Genomic DNA, 27,144 nt, shown 5'->3' on the forward strand with positions numbered 1-27,144 from the left:
CTGAGGGCCTGAAAACAATGACTATTTATAGGACAGAGCTAGGTTCTTCCTTTGCAAAGCCCAAAGATTCCTAAAGCACTTACTGATTATTAGCTACTGTTGTTATCTTTGTGTACCAGCTCCTGGTACAGTCTCTGGCACTTTCTTAGTTCTAAATAAATTTAGTTAAGTGATGCAGAATGAAGTCGGTCAGATGAAGTTAAGAGAAATAGTCAGGTCAAAACTAAGTGCTGTGGGAAATTCCCTTGAGTCAGATCATTCCCACTTTACATCTGGAAGATAACTGAGGTTCAGAGGTTTGCCCAGTCTTGCCCATTAACTTATTTAACCCTGGCAAAATAGCCTGTGAATTAGCAGCTCTATTCATCTTCATCTTACAGCTAAGGTTAAGTGCAGCACCAAATGTGCCCAGTAGGTGATGGACCTAGAATGAGAATAGTGGAGGAATTGGGGTTCACTCAAAATTTAATGAGCTCCTACTAAGTGCCAAGTACCGTAACTGGCTCAGTGAACGCCTAGCTGTGAAGAAGACAACAGGTTTCTACTTTCAGGCAGGCCAGATGCGGCTGAAAGGAGGCAGATAAGACCAAGAGCTAAGCCTCAAAATTTGACCGCTCACGGGGTGGAGGTTCTGAAAATAAAGTCAGTGAATGACATTTTTCTCTTAGAAAGACGGAGTTTCCCCGCAGTTTTCCAATCACCTATTGTCCTGGCTCCATCCTCTTTCCCCTCAATCCCCTAGTAAGCTGAGCTCTGAGCGCGCCGACACGGTAGCCCGCCAGCAGCCGCCGTTATGACACTGCCCGACGTCCGCCGGAAGTGCGCGGAGGAGTTCCGGGGAACGCGGCCTCCGCGCTTCCGGTATCTTGATCTTCCAGGGCTAAGTGCCGCTGCTCGGCGCTGGAGTCGCCGTGCCGCCGCCGGGATCATGGTGTTCTACTTCACTAGCAGCAGCGGTGAGTGGGCGCCGAGACCTCCCGGGTCCCTGCTCGACCGCGGGGCTCCGAAGCCGAAACCCCCAGGCCGCCGCTGAGCCTGGTCCTTGAGCGCCTCCTCGGCAGTGGGTGCCTCTTCCCGCGTCCTCATGGTCCCCCCACCGTGTCCGTCCCAGTCCACCCCGTGCGCCCCCTTGTCAGGGCCTGGGGGCGCGTAGAGGCACCATCTCCCTTGCTGTCTTTGCCTCCGGGAGTTGTTCTTTCCCCTTATTCAGAAATACCTGTCGCTACCTGGAATTGGACAGTTTGTGGACTTCTTCGCACCCCTATCCCAAGTCTTCCCTTCCCCACCCACCCCCGTAACCTTTAATCTTGCTGCGCCCTGGTAATTGCCCGCATAGAGAAAGAAAGGAGACATCTGCCAACAACTCTGCCTTACCGGAAGTGCGCCTTAGCCTTCTAGGAAAGGGTTATAGGGCCTGGATGTTACAGAAAGCCATAAAAAGACTCTGGAATAGCGATACAGCCACTCATTGGGCAGAGTTGATGTCCCAGATCTTGAAAAGTGACATGATAATGTTTCTGATTTGTCTTTGGCAGGCAAGGAAAGGGTGTGTTTAGTTCCCAGGAAATACTGTCTTCATTTCTCTGCTTATGTTGTTCTCTTTGCCTACAATCAACCCCCCAGTTAGCTGCTTCTCCCCCTGAGACAGCCCTCGCCAGTCATTAACAGATGCCTTTCCCGCCTTGTCGCCCCCCCAGGATTGCTTAGATATAACTCTTCGGGGATCCCCTTAACACCCATGTATGCCTTTGGCATTGCATTTGTTATATGATATTAAACTCTGTCTACTTGAGATAGAGTGTAAGCCCCTTGAGGGCAGGGAGAGGATCTCCTGGTTTCTCTAGTGTAGTGCCTGGCTCATAATAGTTACTCAATAAATACTTATTGAATAAATGAATGATATTTTTTGACTTCTAGCACACTCTATTCTGTTGCTACTGTCTCTGCCTACTTGTTAAAGGTGAGATTTAAGTGAAACTAGCTGCACAGTGTTTGTGTGGGTTTCAGTAGAGTGGTACTTGCTCTTTAGAGATGAGAACGTTGAAGCCCAGGGAAGTTCTAACTCACAGACCCCCTCCCCTGCTACTCCGTCATACTATCATATCTCATTTTTCTCAGTAGTTTAGGCTTCCACGGTGTGCCGTAAGCTATTCTTTGTCTCTATAGGCTTAATTTTGTCTTACCCATATTATTAAAATCACTAGAAACAGAATTCAAACTAGCCTGAAAAATCATTATAGGCCCCTAATAGCATTTTCATCCTCCCTCTGTCCTGTCCTGCCCCTCCAGATAACTGGAGTGTCTCTTCGTAGCCTCTCATGAGAGTCCCTGACAACATAGTTACCCGTAGAAGTCCAGCAATGGAATGAAAACTATAGGCAGGCCATATAGGTACTAAATGTATTTTATGCTGGCTGCTTTGTTCTCCTTAAAGTGATTCTAAATTCCTTGAGTGCTAGTCATACACACGCAGGTGCCCTTAATAGAACAGAGTGCTTCAGTTGATTTGGGGATCATATTTTTCTCATTGGCTTCCATTGTAACATCAGAATTGCTTCCTGTCAGAAAAATATTTGGCCTCTAAGTCTAATAAATCTGCACTTGTGCAGCTTTTAAAATTGCAAAGTTAATGGAAAAATTATAACTTCCAGTAAGATAGTAGTAAAACTGTATATATCCTAGTACAGAAAACAACTTGAACATACAGAATCTGCAGGAAATGACTTCGTATAGATAGCCAAGCTTTTCAAGCAACTGATGGTTTACTGCAAAAAAACTTTTTAAAAAAATGGATTGAAAATCTCAATAGAAAGTTTTTGCCTTCCCTTTTAAAATTAGTATCTCAAACTAAAATCTGCTTAGTTTTATTCTTTCACACTCTCATAAGAGAATAATGAAACATTAGCCTTGCTATATTTCCAGTGTCAAATTTAAGCCCCTCTGATTTATGGACCCACAGATTACCTTCACATGGCTCATTAACTTCACTTGTACTTTTAGTACCTTTTACTAGCATCTGTCTCAAGATAGATTGTTCTGTAAATTATGAAATTATCACAGTGCCTCTAAAGTTGGCCTGGTTGCTACACCTGTATCAGGTATCTTCAAGATAACTAGCTCCCATACTAATCAACCTTAATATTTGGGTGAGAGTAACAAAAATACTAGAATAATTCAATTTACTTTTCCTTTATCCCTCTAACATGGATGGGAGCTTAATTCAGATTTCTTACTCAGCAGTCATGCTCCTTTTTAATTTTCTATTTTGACATAATTTCAGTATTTCAGAAAAGTTATAAGAATAGTAAAAGATTTCCTTTATAGCTTTCTCTCAGATTCCCCAAATTCTGACATTTTACCACATATACCTTATCTCCTTCTTTTCCCCTTTCTCTTTCTTTTTCCAGCTCCCCTCCCCACCCAACTCTCTCCCCACACTCACAGATTTTTTTTTTCTGAACCGTTTGTTAGTAAGTTGCACTTTACCCCTAAATATTTCGGGGTGTTTTTCCTAAAATCAGGGATATTCTCTTATCAGAAGACATTCTTCATTATCAAAATCAGGAAATTAACATTGCAGCAATACTAGTATGTAATCAGCAGCTTTTATTCAGTTTTTATCAATGTCCTAGTGGTGAATGTATAACAAAGGAAAATTACAAATCATTGTTGCTTTCCGCTGTCATTCATTACTCTTTAGCATCTTCTGATCTGGAGCATTGCTCAGTCTTTGTCTCTCACACTGACACTGTCAGTTGAAGAATTACTTTGTAGAATGCCCCTCAGTTTGGGCTTGTAGCAGTTATGTTCTTAATCACCTCATTTTATAGGTCAACCATCCAAAGAACCATCTGTCATTCTCCTGGCTGTAATTTAGATAGCTTGTCCTGCAGAGACAGCTTTGTTTATTTCGATCATTTTAAAAAATTACGTTTGTTCTGATTACAAAAACCATCTATACATTTTATAAGCAAGTAGACAAGGTAACTGTTGTTAACAATTAAATATATATCCTTGCACAGTATAAAGAAAATGGGTACGTGTATTAAAAATATATATGTAAACATGTTTATGTATACACAGTTACTTATTTTTTACAAATTGAATATTACTATATATAGATACACAAAAATACTGTTCTGCTGTTTAATTTCTTCACCTATCCTTTCTTTTTAATGGGTACATGGTATTTTGTTTATGGATATTCTATAGTGTGTATAACCAGTCTTAACTAATGAGTGTTTAAGTTGTAAAAAGAACATCACTGCTTGACGGAGTATTAATTAGTAGGATATATACTCCTAGTGGTGACATTTATAGGCTCAAAAGGGTGTACCCATGTAACAATGTACAGAGAGGATCTGAAACACTTTTTAGTTGTACTCCTGCACTTGGCATTTGTTATATGCTATGCAAAGGGCTTATCAAGCTAATATAATGCTCTGTTATAGACAAGTATTTCTGTCAGCTGTCAGTGCAAAATTCTCTTCTTTCAAGTTATTTTTCTCAACTATTTCCAAGTAATTATGGACTGTAGTCACCATAACTGCTAACTGAAGGAATTGGGAGTTTTCTGTCCCCAAGAGAGGCAGCTATGATTGATCATTTAAGAAGCTTCTCATTCTGAATGTTCAGGCAATCCTGAATTTAAGAATCTGTAAATGGAAGAGTGCTGCTTCCCAGCCTTCAGAGCTCCACTCACACGGTAGTTCTCTGGAGCGACAGCCAGCAGACTGCCTGGCCCAAGCTTGTACCTGTCTGTCAGGCTTTGTAGGCAGAGGCTCAGTGGCTATTAATTCAGGAGTCTAGGTCCAAACGGGGTCTAACAGGTTTTGGTAGACTAGCTCGGAAAACCAGGACCCAGTTAGAATTTCAATTACAAAACCTAACTGATTCCAGATGGAGGATGCCCACATCAAAACACACTAGCTCAGGAAAGCAAATGTCATTTCTAAGGTAAACCATACCCAGAATATTGTTTTTGATTTAGGGTAGTGGTTCCTAATGCTGACTCCACCTTAGAATCGCTGTAAAAAGAGATGTTTTGCAAAACCCCAATCCCCAGAGATTTGGATTTGGTTGGTCTTAGGTGGAGCTGGGGCAAAATTAGGTGATTCTAACGTGTAAACAGGGTTCAGAGCCACTGATTAGAAGAAGCTTGAGAGCCAATGTTTCCCCTGAATGTGATAGGGAGCTTATTATAATTTGCAGCACACCTTGGACATAACTAAATCAAATTATGAAAAATAAAACTTGCATAAGTATAGGAACCTATTTTTAAATGGTTGAGGTGAAGAGTTTTGGTCGTTGTTTTTTTAAAACTATTTTGAAGAAGGCAAAAGTATAGGACTGAACTGGAATTGCATTGAACTAAATCCCTGAGAAAGTAGGAAAGTAGCCATTTTTAATGAGGGTTGGTAAACCTTCCCCAGATGGTCAGTATTTTAGAGTTTGTAAGCCACATACGGTCTCTCTAGCTTATTCTTCTTCATTTTGCTTTTTTAAACCCTTTAAAAATGTAAAAATCATTCTTAGCTCAAGGGCTGTCCAAAAACAGGGCTGGATTTGGCCTACAGGCCATGAATGTTTTGCCGACCCCTAATAAGCATTCGTCACTTGTTTTTCCCATCAAACAGTTGTGTCGGTGTTGAAGTTATCTAACTATTGTTATTTTTGTTTTGTCTTAGTTAACTCATCTGCTTACACTATTTACATGGGAAAGGATAAATATGAAAGTAAGTTTTCAAAAGCATTTGATTTTGAAATTTCCAGCAGGTAAGTGTTAATTGCCTTTTCTCCCAATGGCTTGTTGGATATGAGTTTTCAGTTAACTACTATCTAACTTGTTATAAGGAATTCCAAAGGATTAACTTTCTTAGAATTTCATTATATCAGATAATAGTTGAGCTAATTGGACCACCTGTGGCTGATTAGAATCTTACTTTACAAAGAGTTTTGTGGTATCGTTTGATTTAGGGTGACAGGAATTAGAGGTTAACTTGTGCTGGTTTTCATCAAATAAAAATAATCTGTGGCTTGGACTTTGAAAAGATCATTTTCTTTACATTTTTACCTCATTTAAGAAACATATCTTGGTTGTTTTGAGGCAGAAGATGGTTCTTTTTGACTTGAAATGTTAACAGTGCTTTCTTGACCACTCAGAATAAAACACGTTATCTCATACTGTGCACATTCCTATGACTAAATGATACAAACATTCACCTAACTAAAAAAAAACTTACAAAAAAATACCCATACTGTTTTCTGTGCCCTCTATTTTCTGTTTTATCTCATTTTTAAAAAATTAGTCTTAACCTGCGAAATTAATTTTCTGACTCACTAATGCATTTGATCTAAAGTTTACAAGAAAAACACTGATTTAGGGATCGCCTTTTTGACTGCATGAGTGGCGGGAGGTGCCGAAAGGGAACTGTAGTTTTCTTGATCAAGAGAGCAGGGAGGAGGGCTTCCCTGGTGGCGCAGTGGTTAAGAATCAGCCAGCCAGTGCAGGGAACACGGGTTCGAGCCCTGGTCCAGGAAGATCCCACATCCCACATGCCGCAGAGCAACTAAGCCATGCGCCACAACTACTGAGCCTGCGCTCTAGAGCCCGCGAGACACAACTACTGAGCTTGCACGCCTAGAGCCCTTGCTCGGCAACAAGAGAAGCCACCACAATGAGAAGCCCGTGCACCACAATGAAGAGTAGCCCCCGCTCTCTGCAACTAGAGAAAGCCTGCGTACAGCAATGAAGACACGACACAGCCAAAAATAAAAATAAATAAATTTATTTAAAAAAGAGAGAGCAGGGAGGTGACAGCACTGACCCTCAGGGTGTGGGACACTGAAGAGGGAGGAAAGAACTGCAACAAGGGAGCTTGGAGAAGGTGACAGAATTCCTCTTCTTCAAGCTTGAAAAGCACAGTTGCTCTTCTCTTGAGGGTAGCATCATGTCTGGAAAAGACAGCTCTGAAGTCTGGCCAGTCTGGGTTAAAGTCTCCGCTCTTCAGCAAACTAGCCATAGTTACTTAACCCCTTTGAACCTCTGGGTTCTTAGATGTAAGAAGAGGATCCTGGGACGGTATCGGCCTTGCAGGGCTGTGAAGGTTAAATGAAAGAGCCTGGGGAGAGTGCCTGGCCCACGGTGGGCGCTCAGTAACTGGTGGTTCTCTCTGGAGCTCTGGAGCTCCCCAAAGCCACCTCCTTTCTCCCCTGGGAATACTCCAGGCCTGGGTGACTCTGCCTCAGTAGTCTGAGAGCTGCCTGATTCACTTCAGTTACTTTTCTTTAACCCTCAGGTATTGCTTTTTTTTTTTCCTTTTCTAAAACCATTGGTGTCTGTTCTAGGTGCAGTTTGTAACTGACAGTTTAAACTTGATCCTTTAAAAGAGACAAGTATAACATTCTTCAGTATGAGACACTTGATTAATGAAATAAGGCCCCAAATGAAAAGATGTCAAAGAACAGTGATAAGTTATATATAACTTAGATATAACTATGCATATAGTTTTATAAAAACATATAGTTGTATGTATAGTTACACATGCTAAGTATATGTAGTTGGTGTATATACACATACATCACATAAAATATATATAATGTTATAAATACAATAATGTGATATAGTTATATAACTATATAATTATAAATCAGATCTATGTAACAGTTTCAAACCCTGCTATAACCATAAGCAGAATCAGTATAAGCAAGACTGTCACATCCTAGCCAAGAGAAAAAACCAATAGCATAAAATAACTAATTTTTAAACGGTTTTTTCCTTATAATGAATTTATGCCATTGACTCTGGTTGTGACTTAATGGAGAAGCTGTCTGCAGTATATTAATACTTGAGTTTTATATTTCTCCTAGTAACCCGTGAATTGTCATGGATAAGTTTTCTCATAGCGTCCTCCTGATGAACATAGCTGGGGAGGGGATACTGTCTCCCTATATTACATTGAACAATAAGGCACAGTTATAGGAGTCCTAGTTATCTGCAGTAGATATGGATCCAAACCTGACCAAGTCTGCTTTCCCTTCTACCACACGAAGGGTGTGAACCCAAGACTCAGGTTCCTGAGAGACACCTAAAGCCGAGGTCGTGCGGGTTTTGCACTGTGCAGCCCTGGCGGGGCGGGGACAGCTTTATGTATGTCTTACAGCGAAAGGCTGCTTTGATTCCGGTGCTCACTGATGGGCTACCAGTGCTGCTGACACAGGCAGCTGTGTTGGGGACATTCCCACCGTGTCTCTTTTCCCTTCCATTGTAGTTTCCTATTCGCTGGGACTGATCTGTGTGAGGCCATGTGCCAGCCTCTGAGTATCCAAAGAGGAAGATTGAGTCTGTGTTTTCAGTGTTCATTCAGGTGGAGGCACATACAAAACCAAATAGCAGTCAGTTTTGCTGTGAATATAAAACTGCTCTAAAAAGTAAAGTCTATTAAACAAAAGTAGGGGCAAAATGAAGTAATATTAATAGCAAACACTGTAGAAGTAGAGGGGGCAGAGGGTAAATGTGGTTAGGGAGAGCTGAGAAGGCTTCGTGGAAGAGTGGGTTAGGATGGGCTAGAATGAATCCTTTAAACCTCCGTTGTAGGAATTTCTCTCTACAGATAAAATCTAGATACAGAGTTTATGTCTGCAGATATAAATTTAGATTCTGTCTGGAGCCCACTAGAGTGGTGTTTTGCTGTCATTAAAGTATATGTAGGAAAAAAAAAATCTGTATGTAGAATACTTTTCCCCAGGCACTCTTAGAGTTATCCAACTCTCTTAGTCTGCTTTGTAAGAACAGTATTACTTTTTTTTTTTTTTTTTTTTTTTTGCGGTACGCAGGCCTCTCACTGCTGTGACCTCTCCCGTTGCGGAGCACAGGCTCCGGACGCGCAGGCTCAGCGGCCATGGCTTACGGGCCCAGCCGCTCCGCGGCACGTGGGATCTTCCCGGACCGGGGCATGAACCCGTGTCCCCTGCGTGTCCCCTGCATGGGCAGGCAGACTCTCAACCACTGCGCCACCAGGGAAGCCTGGTATTACATTTTAGAGTTGCCTGTTCTCCAGTGCTCCTAGCACATCACGTTTACTTCTAATAGCCTTGATGACTTCAGGCTAAGGGCTGGATGGAACATAAATGAATTTTAAGTTGAATGAGTCACTTTCTCTAAAAAGCTTTCAGGTGTGTTCTTTTTATTAGCCAGCAGGTGTCACCAGGGAGCCAAACATTGCCCAAATGAGGAAAAGAGGTTTTTATAATTCCCTTTTTCTGATTACTGGCCGGCTATTTGCTCAGCTTCTTACTTAAGCTAGTAGAAAACCCTTCAGAAAACTCAAGGTGTCTGCAGTTGCTTAGAGTACCCTCATCCAAGAGGGTACTCTATCATCATGTAAGTACATATTTTATATGTACTTATATGTACTTTTATATTTTATATGTACTTATATGTACTTTTATATGTACTTATATGTACTTTTATATTTTATATGTACTTTTTATATGTACTCTATCATTATATGTACTTTTTATATGTACTTTTTATATGTACTTTTCTGGAAATACTTGAGTACATTTTATATGTACTTGAGTACATTTTATGTACTTGAGTACATTTTAAATACTTGAGTACATTTTATATATACTTGAGTACATTTTATATATACTTGAGTACATTTTAAATCATCATATGTGAATCACTTTACCTTACAATTTTTAACTTTAGGTTTAATAATTTAAGTAATGCTTCTGTATTACTAATTATTAATATGGCTATTAGAGGTATATATTGAGATAACCTTTCTGTAGAGATATATATCATTAGCCTTAAAAATATACATACGTAGGAGTTCCCTGGTGGTCTAGTGGTTAGGATTTGGCGCTTTCACTGCCATGGCCCAGGTTCAGTCCCTGGTCGGGGAACTGAGATCTTGGAAGCCATGTGGTATAGCCAAAAACAAAAAAACAAAACAAAACAAACATATATATGCATATGTTTTGAATGAATACTTCACCTTTTAGATATACACCTTAAGGAAATAATCAGGAGTATGGACATATTTATTTAAAAAGTATTTACTGAAGCATTTATAATTAGAAGCAATCCAAATGTCAACAACAGAAAAGTTTATCCATATGATAGAATCAAGTAGTCATTTTTTCCAAAGAACTTCTAAAATTTTTATTTTTATCTAACAAATATATAGTTTAAAAGTTCAGGGCTTCCCTGGTGGTGCAGCGGTTGAGAGTCCGCCTGCCGATGCAGGGGACACGGGTTTGTGCCCCGGTCCGGGAAGATCCCACATGCCGCAGAGCGGCTGGGCCCGTGAGCCATGGCCGCTGAGCCTGCGCGTCCGGAGCCTGTGCTCCGCAACGGGAGAGGCCACAACGGTGAGAGGCCCGCGTACCGCAAAAAAAAAAGTTCAAGTAATAACAGAATGCTTATAGTAAAAAACATCAGTTCTCTACCCCATCCTTTTCAATACCCACGTTCTACTCTCAGAGACAGTTACTTTAACTTTTACCTATTTCTTCTATTTTTATTTTCATATGTGACAGAATTTTAGGTGATTTTTATTTTCTTTTTTGTATTTCTGGTGTTTGTTTTGTTCCCTAATTTTCTACAATTTTATAATTGAGAAGCTTTTTTATTTTTAAGGCGTAAAATGCAGTCCACTGGTTTTAAAGTTGTAGCAAAACCATTTTAACATATAAGTATTGTTATAGTGAATCAGTTTTCTAAGACATTATCTAACATCTCAGTTGCTCTGATTTGCCAGTGTTAGTTTTATCTTCAAATAGAAATATCTTTGAACTTTAGATTATAAATGTTATACAAAATTATGATTATAATCGTCCAGTTGTAAAAACTATCAAAAAAATTTTTCTGGTATTTTCAATCATCAAAGCCTCTTTGAATTACTCTTTATTAAGGGAGAGAAAAAGTTTTGTGGAAAAGATTGTTTTTTTTTTTCCCTTCCCAACTTATGATAAACTTTGGCATATTTCATTTAACCTTCTCTTTAAAACATGTTTTTAGTTTTCTTTTATTTAAAAATTTAAAAATTATTTTTATTGAAGTATAGTTGATTTAAAATATTATGTTAGGGAATTCCCTGGCGGTCCAGTGGTTAGGACTTGGCGCTTTCACTGCCAGGGCCCAGGTTCACTCCCTGGTCAGGGAACTAAGATCCCTCAAGCTGTGCAGCGCAGCCAAAAAATAAATAAATAAAAGAACCAAAGAATACTTTTAAAACTGAATTAAAATTAAAAATAAATAAATAAAATATTGTAGTAGTTTCAGTGTACAACATTACTGATTCAGTATTTTTATAGATTGTACTCCATTTAAAGTTATTACAAAATAGTGGCTTTATTTCTCTGTGCTGTACAATATATCCTGGCTGCTTATTTATTTTATACATAGTAGTTTGTATCCCTTAAGACCTTCATTTCTCTTGTTTTTCCTTTTCTTTGTTCTCCTGTCTCTGCAGATGAAGATCTGATAAAGTATGGCTGGCCTGAAGATATTTGGTAAGTAGCAATTTTGGTTCTGCTTTTTATGGATCATTATTTACTTTCTTAGCCTTGACCAACCACCTGACTCCTATGATTAAAACTAGGAACTCATGCGTTGCGTTTTGTCTATGAATATTCAGTGGTAAATAGCTGACTGCCAGCTCCCTTCATTTATAATTACCACGTTAACTGGGAATGAGGTTTTAGGGCTAGATCTCGGGCCTCACTGCAAAGGTCTCAGGAACATAGGCTTGCTTTTACCTCCTGTGTGTCTCCTCATAGTAGGTTACTGAGACCACTGCACTTAACACACTCAGACCGCTCTTTTTGAGTGGATGGATACAGGCTTCACAAGAAGCAGTGAAGAAAATAGATGCAAGCTTCCACGTCGGTGGAATAGGTAGAGCATCTGACCAGGTCCAGCTTTAAAGAAAACACAGACTGGCTTCCCTTTTGTCTTCTCAACAAAGAGTTTAACCCTGGCTTGATCCAGCCCCTACCCCTTCTTTCTAAAAGAATTTATGGAAATTTCAAAAATGATAATATGTTCTTTCTTAGCCTCCTTCCAAGATAATTTTATGTTGCTGCTCACCAAACCCAGTCTAAAAAAACAACAAAACAAATGCAGAAAAAAAAAACCCTTCATTTTAGTTGAATTCTTTTCTTTTTCTAACTGCCTTGGGATGCTATATGGGCTTTTCTACAGCTCAAACCCAAAACCTGTGAGGAGTTCATGGATTCCTGCTACTTTCTTTTTCTTTCATGTAATGCTCTCATACTCAGTTTGCTTTCTTTTTCTAGCTGCAGCTTCTACCACTCCCTCTAACCCTTGTGATGTCTCTCTCCTGGAGCCTAATTCTACCTACTGTAGAGCGGGATATGGTCTCTACAACTCCTAACACCCCCCTACCAAATGCCGTCTCTGAGGAGAAACACTCGGATCCTGTTGGCTTTAGTGATGGTAGTAATGGACATTGACCAAACACATAAACTGTAGGCCAGATCCTGTTGAGTGTTTACCTCCACTAACACATTGCATTTTACTACAACCCTGTGAAATAGTTACCAATATCATGCCCATTTTTCAGATGAGGAAACTCAGGCTAAGGGAAACTGAACAGTTCCACTCGGGTCATTGCTGGCCCCCAGCCAGCTCGAGTTCTAGATCCCTGTTTCTGTCTTCCCTCAGGCTGTTTGGGCCCAGATCCTTCACTTAATTCCCTATAGTGACAGAGCTTAGGCTGCCACTTTTTAGAAGAGTTGACTGATTTTCAGTAAGGTATGCAGCATTGGACATCTGATAGGAAAGATATTGCCCAGAGACTAACTTAAGCTACTCCCTAGATGTAGCCATTCTCGGATCCCCGGGCCTACCTGCAGGAGCCCACTGAAGGGTGCCTCTCTGGCTCCAGCCTACCTCATTTTGAAGGCTCCGCCTCCTAACCCCGTGGAAGTGCTTCCCTGGCTGTCTGCCCTCTCTGAAGTCCACACTCCAGGAACCAAGAGGCACTAGAAACCTGAGGAAGTTTAAAGGCTGATAAAAAAAAATCAACCCCCTGTTCCAGCACAGCGGCCCATCTTCTGAACTCAAATATGTCATGAAGGTAGACACTGCTTGGTGCCCCCATACCTCAGGTGGGCAGGTTGCACTGCTCAGGGCTTCTGCATCGGGTGCTGCTTACCTTCCTAGGACGCTTGACTATAAGCTCTGCTCCCCTGCCTCCCCCGCCCAGCCCAGGACAGTGATCCATCCGGTTTGTTTACTGCTCTGTCCCACTACCTAGCGTAGGACCTGGCACATAGTAAGTGTTCAATAGATGTGGACTTTCTAATTGACTAGCTCTCTGCCTGTCTGGAAATGATCTCTGCTGGACATTTCTTCACAGTAACTGCATTCTGGTCATCTCCATTTTGAGTACCTGTCACCCTTGGCTGGATTATTTCAGTTGTCCTTAGGGCCCCAAAGATCTCCAGATCTGTCACAAGAGATAAGGATGATCACACCTGTTACGCAGTTACCTGCTGTAAGGTTTGGGGCAGAAATACCTGCATAGGAAAGGTTACATACTCAGATGCACCATGAAAGTCAGTTCACTACATCCTTTTACTTGACATTTAAAAAAAAATTAAGTGGAAGAGAAATTTCCAATTTACAACCTACACCTCATGTATCATGACTTGGGTTTTTCGTTTCGTTAAGGTAGACTTCTGGAAGGCACTTACCAGACTGGTGTCTATAGCTGCCCAACAGCCATTTCGACACTCTTTAATCTTGAGATTTAATGTCTGTTGTCGGAAGTGATTGACTTTTATTTCCAGAAGCTATCCTAGGTCAGATGTGAGCTGGCATAGCCGTAAATTTCAAGACCTGTTACAGTTAATAAACTGTCAATCCTGGAAACATTCCTGGGCGTGCAGAGAATGAATCAGTTGATCTACATTCCAGGGCAGATTTTCAACCTGGAACTTAACCTCTGGGAATGTCAACATCTCAGTTTATACCAGGAAACCTCCTAAGGTGCTTTTAAGCAAAGAATTTTTCTAGGATTAAATGAGAGTGGAACTAAATTCATTTGAAACAAAGGAAAATACAAAGAGTGTGTGTTCACTGCTTCCAAACCCCCTAATGAGTAGTATTTCCAGAGACCCCACTTTAAGGAGTTAAACGACCCAGCTTGGGGTCCCGTGCATCTCTACATTCTCAGGTCAGGGATGCTCATGTTTCTAGTCTCTGCATTCAATAAAGAGTAATAGTGATTAAGCAGGGAGAGGAAGATAACAAGGAAGAGAGGGAACTAGGGAACTGGTGGGCATAATTTAAACTTGGAGTGAGCATTTTGGGAGGTTTGGAAGGTTTTTTAAGGAAACTCGCTCAAAATAGTTTGTTTACAGAACTGAGTTTTTTGTTCGTTTTACATTTCAACCAAAGCACCGTTGGGACCTGCATTCCCCTTGCACTTTGTAGAGGTGTACCTACAAGCCTGAAGTTGGTGTAAATCAGCAGTGATATTCCCGGGTGTGTTTGACTTTGACTGCCTATGTATGAACCCAGTGTGTATATACATTAAACTACTTGTGTATGTCTTTTGATAAAATTCCACATCAGAGACCTTTAAGGAAAATCAGAATACAATCAAGCTACTATGGGTATGTAGGAAAGAGTTGTTGTAAATAGAGAACTTAAAACAAATTGGAATGGGAGAAGTTTTCTCAATTGAGCTTGCTTACTAATGGGGTATTTTCCTAAGATTCTGAAACAGAGCAGTGAGGTATAATTTCCAGATTTTCAAAAAAACACATTTTCTGGCTGGAAAACGCCAAGCTGCAGATGATAATCAGTAGGAATCTCTTACGTGGGAATGCAAATAAGTAAATGAACCAGCAGAAGAAAAATAAATCAAACTAAGATGTTGTATTCATTTCTGGCTGTCACTAATGGTTAGGCATAAGACCTAGAGTCATCATAGACTGCCAAAAATGTGTAAACATTTTCTTTATCCAAAGTGACTAGCAAGATGCTTAACCTTTTTAAAGAGGGCATGAGAAACAGCAAATCTTGACCTTTATATAGAATCACACTGCCTACTTCTTGGACCAGGTATGAGTGTGTAACCATTTTCAGCTCTAAAAAATCCATTAATGCTAAGAAAATGTCTAAAGAAATACATAATGGGACGTGACGTTGCCTCCTTAGGATTTTACTGAACATTCCTCAGTCTGGAAAGGAAAGGACTAAGGAAGAGAAAAGTTAACAGAAATCACTAGCATTCTGGAGGCCTCTCTGGGTGTTGGAAAGAGCGGGTCAACTTCATTTGGTGAATTGTAAATATGCAAAACTTAAAATCCCCAAACGTTGAACTAGGTGAAAAAAGAAGTAAGTTTTAAAAGATTTAATTAAATTGGTGAATGATAGAGCCTTAATGAAAGGTATATTTAGGATACTGGGGTGAGAGGGCATTCTGAATATTTTTAGGACAGCGTCATAAAGGGCAATCACCATGCTTTCCCAGGAGACGCGTATTAGTGTCATTGTCAGAGGTAAGGCTGGATGAATTGTTGGTCTGACCCATTTGGTGATGTGGTCTGCTTACTGCTTCAGTCCTCACCTGACTCTTCCATCTCCGTGATTGACATTCTCTTTGGATTGTTTTGCCATCGCTTGAAACTCAACATTTCCCAAACCAAACCTGTCATCTTTTTGCCAAACTGGCTCCCTCTCCAACTGTAAGATGTTACTGTCAGTGGTCCTGTGAGTCTCCCAGGCTTGCAACCCTGGAGTCTTGCTGACTTCTTTCATTCCCTTCTCTTCTCACCTAAAATTCCTTCCCCGTGTTTGCTCTAAGTCCCGTGGTTCAGCTTGGGACCCACCAAGTCTCAGTTCATCATTGAAGCCTTGGGTCACTGATAGCTCTTTCTCACTTGAAAAATCACCCTTCCCTGGGCTTTTAACATTCATTGCCTCCTGTACTCGTCTTGGTACTTAGTCTCACACAGCTGCAGATCTTTCCATGTTTTTCTCACCTCTCCCAGTTGATAGTGAGCTCTTTGGAGGTGGTGACTGTTTTCTGCCCCCCATCGTGCTCAGTGTGCAGTAGGCACTGAATTAATATTTTTGGATTGGGATGCTATAAATGCAGGTGGCCTGAGGAGATGGTTATCTTGTACCTCGTGCTAAAAGTGGTTTTCATTCTTTGTAGGTTTCATGTGGACAAACTCTCTTCGGCTCATGTATACCTTCGATTACATAAGGTAACTGGATTTAAACATGGATTCGTGACTTTCTGTAGTGATGAGCATCCTATCTTGTCCTCTGTCCTTTTCTGGGGGCAAATAAATTGTTTAGAGTAATAAATATGTACAAAAGTCTACAAACTAGCAAACGAAGAGATGTCTTCCCCCAACCCAGGAAATCACTAAGGGCAATGCTGGTGATTTTTGAGGCTTGGAAGGGGACACAGCACATATTTCCCAGATAGAAGCACTGCCCTGTCCTGCCAGCTGAGGTGTGCTCTGTGTCACCTCTGCTCTCTCTCCCTGCCATTTCAGTTGACACTACTGGACTTTGTCTTCTTCTAGGAAGATCATGTTGTAGTTCCTTTTTTTCAGACTCATGTGATTCTCCTGCCTCACCAAGGGCATATATGTTCCTAGTTATCAGGGGCTGCTTTGGGAGGTTTAAAACAGCATTATCGTAGTAAAGGGAAAAGATTTAATGTTCCCTAGTCACATAAAACCACTGTTTTTCCAATCTGTCTTTATATCCATCTATTGTTTTTTGTGTAGTTGAATCATAGGGATGGATAATTGTTATGAGTATTTTTAAAAATATTTATTTTGGAATGATTTTAGATTTACAGAAAAGCTGCAAAGGTAGTACAAGTCCCTATATACCCCATGTCCAGTTTTCCCCATTGCTAACATCTTAACATTACCGTGGTAGATTTGTCTGAACTGAGAAACCAGAACTGATGCATCACTATTAACTAACATCTGCACTCTATTTGGATTTCTCCAGTTTTTCCATTAATGTCCTTTTTCTGTTCCAGGATCTGGTCCAGCGTCACACATTGCATTTTAGTTGTCATGTCTGCCTAGTCTCTGGTCTGTGACAGTTTGTCACTCTTTCCCTGTTTGTTCATGACCTTGACAGTTTGAGAAGTACTGATCAGGTCATGATTAGACTGGAGTTACGGGTTTGGGGGAACAATAGCACAGAGGTGAAGTGCTCTTATCCCATCATGTCAGGGGTATATGCATTAATAGGACTTACCACTGATGGTGTTAACCTTGATCTCCTGGCCAGGGTAATGTTTGTCAGGTTTTTTCACTAAAGAGTTGCTCTTCTCCCCACATACTTTATTATTTGGAAGCAAGTCACTAAGTCCAGCCTGTACTCAAGGGGGAGAGCTCCACGTCCTGGTGTGGGGAGTACCTGCATATATTGTTTGGAATTCTTCTGTAAGGAAGATTCGTCTCTTCTCTCCCATGTATTTAACTCAGTCATTTACTTATATCAGTATGGACTCACACATTTACTTTTTACTTTGGGTTATAATCCAGTACTGTGTCATTTTGTTGCTAAAATTGTCCCTGCTTTGACTCTTCCAGCTTGACTCTCGTGTTCCTTTTTTTTTTTTTGGTGGTACGCGGGCCTCTCACTGTTGTGGCCTCTCCCGTTGCGGAGCACAGGCTCCGGACGCACAGGCTCAGTGGCCATGACTTACGGGCCCAGCCGCTCCGCGGCATGTGGGATCTTCCTGGACTGGGGCACGAACCCGTGTCCCTTGCATCGGCAGGCGGACTCTCAACCACTGCGCCACCAGGGAAGCCCTCTTGTGTTCCTTTGACATGCTCCTGTCATTTTACTTTTTGAGCACTTCCTTACTTTCTGAGACTCAAGATGCTCCAGGCTCATCTTGTATTCTCCCTGCTCCAGCTCTAGGATCAGCCATTTCTGAGGAACTTTGGTTTCTTTTATTGGGAAATGGTATTTAGAAATCAAGATCTGGACTCTGGGTGTGCTCATTGCTACTAGAGTATCATTGCTTCTAGGCCCTCTCATGTGACAGAGCTAGGAAATAGGTGTATGTATACTAACCCGTGTTAGTAATTCGTATGCATAATTTTTTCTGTATCTACAGTAAGCGAAACATGACTGGTGTCTCTGATGAACCCATTACTACAGGGGCCTTTCTCACATTCCTTCCTTGCTTATCTATTACTTCCTTCTCAGACAGTGGGAAGCCTGGCTCCCACCATCCACCATCATTTGCTTATTTGAATCCAGTATATATGGAAGTGGTTTCAGATTTGTTAGCCTGTATCCCCATAAGAAACAACTTTATCAACTAAAGTACAGTGCAATTACAGTTTCCATTCAAAATGCTGTTTTTCAAAGTTACTTGTCAGCTGCTCCCTGCCCTCCCCACCTCATGCCTTTCAGTGATGTCTGTCACACACTTAGGTTCTTTTGTCTCAGTCTGCATTCCACCTTGGCTTCCCCTGGTTGATTGTATTACTTTTTTTAATACATTTTTATTGGAGTATAATTGCTTCACAATGCTGTGTTAGTTTCTGTTGTACAACAAAATGAATCAGCCATATGCACACACATATCCCCATATCCCCTCATCCCCTCCCTCTTGAGCCTCCGTCCCGCCCTCCCTATCCCACCCCTCTAGGTGGTCACAAAGCACTGAGCTGATCTCCCTGTGCTATGCAGCTGCTTCCCACCAGCTATCTATTTTACATTTGGTAGTGTATGTATGTCCATGCCACTCTCTCACTTCGTCCCAGCTTACCCTTCCCCCTCCCCGTGTCCTCAAGTCCATTTTCTACGTCTGCGTCTTTATTCCTGTCCTGCCCCTAGGTTCTTCAGAACCTTTTTTTTTTTTTTAGATTCCATATATATGTGTTCACATACGGTATTTATTTTTCTCTTTCTGACTTACTTCACTCTGTATGACAGACTCTAGGTCCATCTACCTCACTACAAATAACTCATTTTCGTTTCTTCTTATGGCTGAGTAATATTCCATTCTATATATGTGCCACATCTTCTTCATCCATTCATCTGTCGATGGACATTTAGGTTTCTTCCATGTCCTGGCTATTGTAAATAGTGCTACACTGAACACTGGTACATGTCTCTTTTTGAATTATGGTTTTTTCAAAATGGATTAAAGACCTAAATGCAAGACCAGACACTGTAAAACTCTTAGAGGAAAACATAGGAAAAACACTCTTTGGCATAAACCACAGCAAGATCTTCTTTGACCCACCTCCTAGAGTAATGAAAATTAAAACAAAAGACAAATGGGACCTAATTAAACTTAAAAGCTTTTAAGCAAAGGAAACCGTAAACAAGACAAAAAGACAACCCTCAGAATGGGAGAAAATATTTACAAATGAAACAACGGACAAAGGATTAATCGCCAAAATACATGAACAGCTCTTGGAGCTCGATATCAAAAAGATTGTATTACTTTTAAAGTGACAGTTTACAAACTTTTTCACGTTACTGCATTATTTTCATATTTATTGTTTTGACTGGCTGCTTTGAGTTGATAATATGCCACAGTTAATTTGAAAGCTCCGTTGTCAGAATATAAGTTGTTTACAGTTTTCAGCGTTATGAATCCCCAACAAGAAATATTTTTTTAATGAACTACTTTCTATTTTTCTTTTCTTTTCTTTCTTTTTTTTTTTTAGAGTAGTTCTCAGAAATGAAATTACTGGGTCAAAATATAAAAACATTTTGATAACTCCTTTTATGCCAGATTGCCCTTTGAAAATATTATGCTGGTTTAAAATGCTACCTGATATATATAGGTTTTCCAAAAACTTTTTGGGTTTGTATAACTTCAGAAAAATAGCAACCTTTTGACCATTTTAATAAATACAAGATGCTACTTCATTATGCTTATAATATTTACTCCTTAATTTACTAACAAGGTAAAACATTCTACCACATCTTTACTTATTCTATTTATATTTTTGAGAACTGTGTTGTTAAAAAAAAAAAAAAAAGGAAGATTGTGAGCTCTTTGCTGGAACAAAATTCTGAATTTTCCTAGGCAACTTCTTGCCATTTTGGAACTATTTTAAGTCTAGAGAAGATAAAGTATGGTGTTCCCAACTTTTCTTTTGGTTCAGATTAAATTTTTTCCTTTGGGTTCTGCTGCATCAGAAAATGGAAGTAACGGTGGGTAGTCCCAAGTTCACATTACCACCAGTTAGACCTTGTTTGAACAGGAGTTTGATTTCATTTTCTTTTGGAAGCACATCATGTGCTAGATAAAAATATGTGCTCCTTAAGGAACTTTTACCTGGTTGATCTCCTGCAGTAAACGACATAGCCCTTTGCACTTAGTAGGTACCAAGTAAGTGTTGGAGATGCAGTGAGACTAAGTATAAGTAGTTCAGAACCCAAACTCTGGAGCCAAACTGCCAGCTTTGTATCCTGGCCTTGCTGCTTACCAGCTGTGCGACGCTGAGCAAGTTATTCAGCTGTGCGCGTTTCCTCATCTGTAAAAGGGAGCTGACAGTCCCTGTCTTACTGGGTTGTTGTGAGAATTAAATGAGCTAGCATAACTGAAGCATTTAGAATAATGCTTCAGTTAAGCATTATTAGCAGTGCTTAGCACGTGCTAAGCACTATGTGTGTTCATTCTTTCTTTGTCAAATTCAGGTGAATTCAACCCAAGCCTTGAAGATCATGGATATTCAACAAGTGTTTTTTTCCTAGGCTTATTTGATTTTTGGAAACCTATAGAAAAAAATCTCACTTATCAAGAGGTTGCTTATCTCATTAACACAGATGGCACAAAGCCCACAGTCGAAATTCTGGCCTTTACATGTGGAGAGTACCTTACACTCTCCACGCAGAGTTTGTTTACTCTGACTTTATGCATAATGCTAAGCTGAATTATTTTATTTTATTTTATTTGGTCTGCTCATATTATATTAGAAGTAGCAAAACAAGAAGAGGCTATTGCTTCAGGAAAAGCAATAGGTACAGGTAGCAAGAAGGGATGTTGTGACATAGCCTGATATCAAGGACCAAGAAGCTGTACGTTTCCACAGAAACTCCATAAGCACCACACTCTGGGGCCAATTGTTAGAGCATGGCTTTAGTTAGTCCTGGGCTCATCTCTCAGCTCTGTCACTTACTAGATATTGGGGAGTTTGGCCTAGTTGCTTCACCTCGCTAAACTTCATTTTCTTCATTGGCAAAGTGAGCGTAGTACTATCCATTTCATATGGCCATTTATTTAGTGTACCTAGCACTCAAAAAGCAGATATTCAAAAAGTGGTAGCTATTGTTTTGTTTTTTAATTATTTATTTGATTTATTTAGTATAGGGTCAGTCAGCTTCTGTGTATTTTAGATGCCCCTGAAGGCATCACTATCACTATATTAGAGCCTAGTGTAAAGGTTGATACTCATGATGATGACCTTGTGTTATCAAGATGGTAAATTCAGATTCCTCTGTTTAAGTGGTCAGGGAATCTCACAGGATGAGATGTGGCGTTAACGTAGTGACAAACTTAAATCACGTATTTTTTGGTGAAAATTTAGGTAATTGAGATTTCCATTTTGAAACATTTAAAATAAGGAAAAAAAGAGAAACCTAATGGAATAAACTTAATTTATCTCAACTATTTAGGTAGATAAAACATTGCATTCCCAGACAGAAGTGCTTCAGTAATCCCATGCCTAACAGCCAAGTGCTGAGTTGATTTCCACTAGCTCTTGCCTCAGATATTTTTATTCTTTTGGAATGGCTTTGCTTATTCAGCTTTGACTTTGATACAGTATCTGTAAAGAGAATGAAGCAGTATTTTTTCTCTTTTACAGTAGAAGGTTATATCTAACACACCAGGAGCTTGGTTCCTGACTAATGCCGAGGGTAGATGACCTACCAGATCATGGAGACCCAAAACTATAAGATGTCTCTTGAGAGCAAGTTTGTAGGGACCTCAGCTAAGAAGACTTCCCATTGCCAAAAATAGGCACCATTTCTCCACAAGGTTTCTAAAAGTAAGAAAGAGAAGAGGGAAAAATTACTCAGACATAAATACAGTTAATATTTTAGTAATTTTCTTTCATACCCTGTTTTCTTCCCCACTTATTAAGTCAGGATTTTCCATATTACTGCCTTCTCTTAAACATTTCCACAATGGACTTCGTTTTTCAATGTTTTGAAATACAGTTGAAGAGCCTCTGCTTTTAATAAAATGGTGCCTAGTAAGGTAGCAAAGCCCTATAAAAGTGCTCCAGTATTGATCAGTGACAAGGTAGTGGACCATTTGGTTTATTCTTGTGTTTCAGGGGGAGAAAATAGAAGACATTCCAAAGGAAGTACTGATGGACTGTGCCCATCTTGTGAAGGCCAATAGCATTCAAGGTCAGTTTTCCTAGAGGTGTTTTCAGAATTAGCACCACTTTCTCTGTGTCTGAAATGGATTACATCTTAGAGAACATATTACTGACTTTAGCTTGAGTCAAGGGAATGACATGTAATATGCCTTTCCCCTGTTTTGTTCTTTAAGATGGCAGTTGCACTACCTGTCAGAGACCTGAAAGCCAACCTCCCAGCCCCTCTAATTTTCATGGCCCTATCTCAAGCCTTTTTTACCCTGTTTTCTTTACCTTGAATAGAAAATTGTCTAGGGCTTCCCTGGTGGCGCAGTGGTTAAGAACCGGCCTGCCAATGCAGGGGACACGGGTTTGAGCCCTGGTCTGGGAAGATCCCACATGCCGCAGAGCAACTAAGCCCGTGCGCCACAACTACTGAGACTGAGCTCTAGAGTCCACGTGCCACAACTACTGAAGCCCGTGCACCTAGAGCGCATGCTCCACAACAAGAGAAGCCACTACAGTGAGAAGCCCGCACACAGCAACAGACCCAATGCAACCAAAAATAAATAATAAATTAATTAATTAATTAAAAAAAAAGAAAATTGTCTAGACCTGCCTACCCCTAACGTTACTTGTAGAAAGACTTTTGGAAATTACATTGTGTTAATTGCCAAGCAAGAGATGTGTCTCATGGCTTTATTTGTAATGTTGGTTGATGTCTTTGTTTCCATTACTTTTTACTAGATTCTAGAACCCAAGTCTCCCAATTACTCTTTCCTACTTTTTCTTTCTTTCCTTCTCTCCTTCCATACTTTCTTCTCTCTGTAAATTGTGAAGGTGTCAAGTCCGTTGATCTTGTTATCTCCCAGAGAATCTTAAATAATATGTCTAGGGTGATGCATTAGAATCAGTATTTTTACAGTGCTCTCCAGGTGATTCTAATGTGCAAAGAGTGTTGAGACAATTGGCCTCCATGTTTTAAGTAGGACCTGCAGTATTGGCCTTGGTGCTGGTTTAGTTCTACTGTACAAGATTTAATTTGTCAAGTCAGTATAGGTCAAGAAGGACAATTAATGGAGTGGAGGAGGCAGTTATAAAGGGGAGCTGGGTGATGGTATTCTGCTAGAAATGAGCTAGTAGAGTGGATTTTAGTTGTAGGACATGGACCTAGATAAGGTAGAGGTAAGTTTGGTTTGATATAAAATTGAGGGGTGATCCAGAGGGTTCGGAAAAAATACGGTTTGCATAGAAGATAAGCATGGGGCAGACCAGAGACGACGGCAGGTACCGGGAGCTGGTGATTATAGAAGAGCTGGGCAGTGTGCTCCCTCCCCCATCACTTAGGCTGCGTTTCCTGCATCTCACTCGGCAGATTTACTGAATCAGGTGCCTAGCCAAAGAAACTGGAAGTCTTGTCTTACAGAGCCATTCATTTTCAACTCCATAAATCATTAAATTGCAGTTAGTTTTAGGACATTGCATTTTTATGAGTAGAAGAAGAGCTCCTCAGATTTCCAGTTAAAATCTTTGGTTATGGAAAGAAAAATAATAAAAATTGAAACTACGTCATTATCCTCCTTCCTTGTGTGTTGCAACCTCTTTAATGTGTTTTCGTGCCCCTGGCTAGCAGATGTGAATTTATTAAAAGAGCTTTGGACTCTTGCTCTTATTCTTGGCCCGGCCTCTTTCTTCTTAATCCCTTTATAGTTTACTAGTTCTAAAGAAAACAGAAAAGAGGAAGAGTCATTGAATCACTGAATCACTCTTCTCTCCTCTTCAGCCTTCCACAGGGATAGCTCACTCATAAGGAGCTAAGCCCAAGCGTCTCACTCTCAGGAGTCAATAGCAGAGGATGCTGAGGAGTGAAGAAGATTGTCTTTGCTGTGAGATTTGCTAAGTACACTACATTTGCGTCACTGTGTTACTAAAATATTTCCCTCCCTGGTTGACCACCTTCAGCGCTGTTTGTCGTCATAGAATCTGGTCAGCCTCTTCTTTATTCATTTTATAATCTCTTGCCAGATTAAACTTTCTAAAAGCTTAGACACTGTCTGTGACACCCTTCACCTTGCCTCTACAGTTAAACCCAAACTTCCTAAGCTGGCATTTAAGCATCTCTGATCTGACCACAGACTTTGTTTCCCTTCATGTATTTCATACTCCAGCCAAAGCAGATATTTGCTGGTTTCCTGCTTTGTGCCTTTGCTTGTATTGTTCCCTCTGCCCTCAGTGTTACACTCCTGCTCAGTCATCACATGTCTAGATTCGAGCTAAGGTTCAAGGGCTACACTGTAGTTATAGTAATAGTAATAACAGCTAGCATTGAATGTTAGTTACATGCCTGGCACTGTGCCAAGAACATTACAAATTGTTCATTTATCAACTCTACTGAAGTAAGATATTACTTTCATGTTATAGATGAGGAAGCTGAATTTAAGAAATTAAGAATTAAGGAACTTAACCTCTCCCACGGAGCCTTTTCCTTCCTCCAGCTTTGAGTGACCACTGCCCTCTCTGAACTCCCTTAACTCTTTACCTGTATCTTTCCAATATCACTTGATAACTTCTAATTTTCATTGAAATTATTTATGTACTTATCTGCCTTCCTTTAACCTTCAAAGGCAGGATCCATCATCTGATCCGTGTTTGTATCTCCCACAGTGCCTTGCACATGGAGATTTTTTTTTTTTTTTACTTAATTTTGAAAAAAATTTCAAGCCTACAGAAAAGTTGAAAGAAAATTTAGAATCAACAGTTTTTCCGTATTTGTTTGCCTTCTCCCTGTAATTCACGCAATGTGTTTTTAGCTGAACCATTTGAAAGAAAATCACAGGCGTCATGACCGTTCAGCATGTCCTAAGAAGTACACTGTCGTAAGCAACTGCATTACAGTGATCAAATTCAGGAAATTTAACATCGGTAGAATACTGTTATACAGAGTCCATATGTAAGTTTTTTCAGTTGTCCCACTACCGTCACTTTATAGCATTTTTTTTTTTTTTTGATCCAGGATCATACGTTCTATTCACTTGTCATGTATCGCTGGTCTCCTTTAATCTGGACACTTCTTTGTCTTTCAAGACGTTGACACTTTTAGAGTGGAGACCGCTTTGGCTTGGTCTGATGCTTCCTGTTCAGTAGGACCACATTACGCATTTTGTGGCAGGAATACTATGTAAGTGAAGTCTTGTGCATTACAGTCAGGAGGCACATGCTGCCAGTTTGCCTCAGTTTTGGCGATGTTAACTGATCGCTTAGGTAAGGTCGTGTTCACCAGATTTCCCCAGTGTACATGGTCACTTAATAACCATTGAAATGTATTGCCATCTAATTTAGAAGGGCCTTAGAGAGCACTGGACCAGTGATTAAACTGTGATTCTCAGAGCCGCCTGGGAGGCTGTCAGGGGTGGAGGGGAAACACGAAGTGGGGGTGGTGAGGGGAGAGGAGGAGGGGTGAGCAGGATACCTGGCACCCCTTTCCTCCAGAGCATCTCTGCTTTGATTACTTTGTTATGTTTTCTTTGGTAAAAGAGGTTCCACAGCTAAAGAAACAAAAACCAAAAAGCTCTACTAAACTAGTCCAGTTTCCTCATGTTTCAGATGAGACGCCAGGAGCCATGGGGATTTTCCCAAAGCGACACAGCTGGTTTGTGGTAGTGCAGGGTAGAAGCCGGTGTCTTGAATCACTTTATCTTGCTGCTTACCCTTTGTTACATCAAGGGCTCCTTTGAGAATCTGAGGAAACCTGTTTGGTCCTTTTCTGTTTAAAAACACATACAATAAAATTTGCATTCAATTTTAGAGAGTCTCAAAGATCCCTGAAGCTGATCTCTTGACCCTGCTTTTCATCAGAATACTTTAGCTTGAATTGCTGGTCGGCTTTCCCATTTGCCTTTGTGGGTGGCTTCTTTTTTAAAAGAAAAGTATTTTGTGGTTTCAAACACTTGGTGGCTTGTTCATTCTCAGCCTTTTCCTTTGTTGGATTATGGTGACAACTGTGGGTGAGGGGATGCATTGCTCAGCGTCCTCCTCCCCACATGTTGAAGACAGTCTCTCTTGGCAGGCTGCAAGATGAACAACGTCAATGTGGTTTATACCCCGTGGTCTAACCTGAAGAAAACGGCCGACATGGATGTGGGACAGATAGGCTTTCACAGGCAGAAGGACGTAAGTGTGAACATCACCGGAGGTGGCAGTGCCCTGGCGCTGAGTGGGTGTCTGTCTCTGCTGTTGAGGACTCAGCGCGATGTCTCTTTCCTAAAGGGAATCAAGCTGGGTTGCTAAGCTGCTGGAAAGCCCTGCCCTATTCTGGGGGGAAGAAAAAAAACATAAAGATTCAGTATTTTTTTTTCTCTCCATCTCCCTCAAGGTGAAAATTGTGACAGTAGAGAAGAAAGTGAATGAGATCCTGAACCGATTGGAAAAGACCAAAATGGAGCGGTTCCCAGACCTAGAGGCAGAGAAAGAATGCAGAGACCGCGAAGAGAGGAATGAGAAGAAAGCCCAGATTCAGGAAATGAAAAGGAAAGAAAAGGAAGAGATGAAAAAGAAGAGGGAGATGGACGAACTTAGGTATGTTGGAGTTAAGGTACTGACGTTGACCTTGGAGAGTCTGCACTGCTGATTTAATTAGGGATTAACCCTTAAGAATGGTACAGTTGGCCCTGTGTATCCACGGATCCAGTCAACCATGGTTCAAAAATGTTTGGGGGTGGAAAAAATTCCAGAAAGTTCCAAAAAGCAACACTTGAATTTCCCTTGTGCTGGCAACTG

The 27,144-nt window shown here is 40.6% G+C and overlaps 1 protein-coding gene across 4 annotated transcripts in view; it reads left to right on the forward strand.

The window, feature by feature from the left end:
* Window positions 1-840: 840 nt before the first annotated feature.
* The window catches only part of CCDC25 (coiled-coil domain containing 25), a 45,010-nt gene continuing 18,706 nt past the window's right edge, over window positions 841-27,144 (forward strand). For 2 of the 4 annotated variants that reach the window (XM_079925621.1, XM_079925622.1), the window contains exons 1-7: window positions 841-956; window positions 5,688-5,735; window positions 11,484-11,523; window positions 16,206-16,257; window positions 22,342-22,417; window positions 26,435-26,538; window positions 26,741-26,943. In XM_079925621.1, the coding sequence (XP_079781747.1) occupies window positions 929-956; window positions 5,688-5,735; window positions 11,484-11,523; window positions 16,206-16,257; window positions 22,342-22,417; window positions 26,435-26,538; window positions 26,741-26,943 (551 nt within the window). In that variant the 5' untranslated portion in view covers window positions 841-928. Of the gene's footprint in view, window positions 957-5,687; window positions 5,736-5,774; window positions 9,383-11,483; window positions 11,524-16,205; window positions 16,258-22,341; window positions 22,418-24,151; window positions 24,255-26,434; window positions 26,539-26,740; window positions 26,944-27,144 lie in introns of those variants that run through there. The other 2 variants (XR_013828952.1, XM_079925623.1) reach the window with 2 other exon arrangements.

This window comes from Stenella coeruleoalba (genome assembly GCF_951394435.1).
Source record: "Stenella coeruleoalba genome assembly, chromosome: 7".
Classification (NCBI taxonomy): domain Eukaryota; kingdom Metazoa; phylum Chordata; class Mammalia; order Artiodactyla; family Delphinidae; genus Stenella; species Stenella coeruleoalba.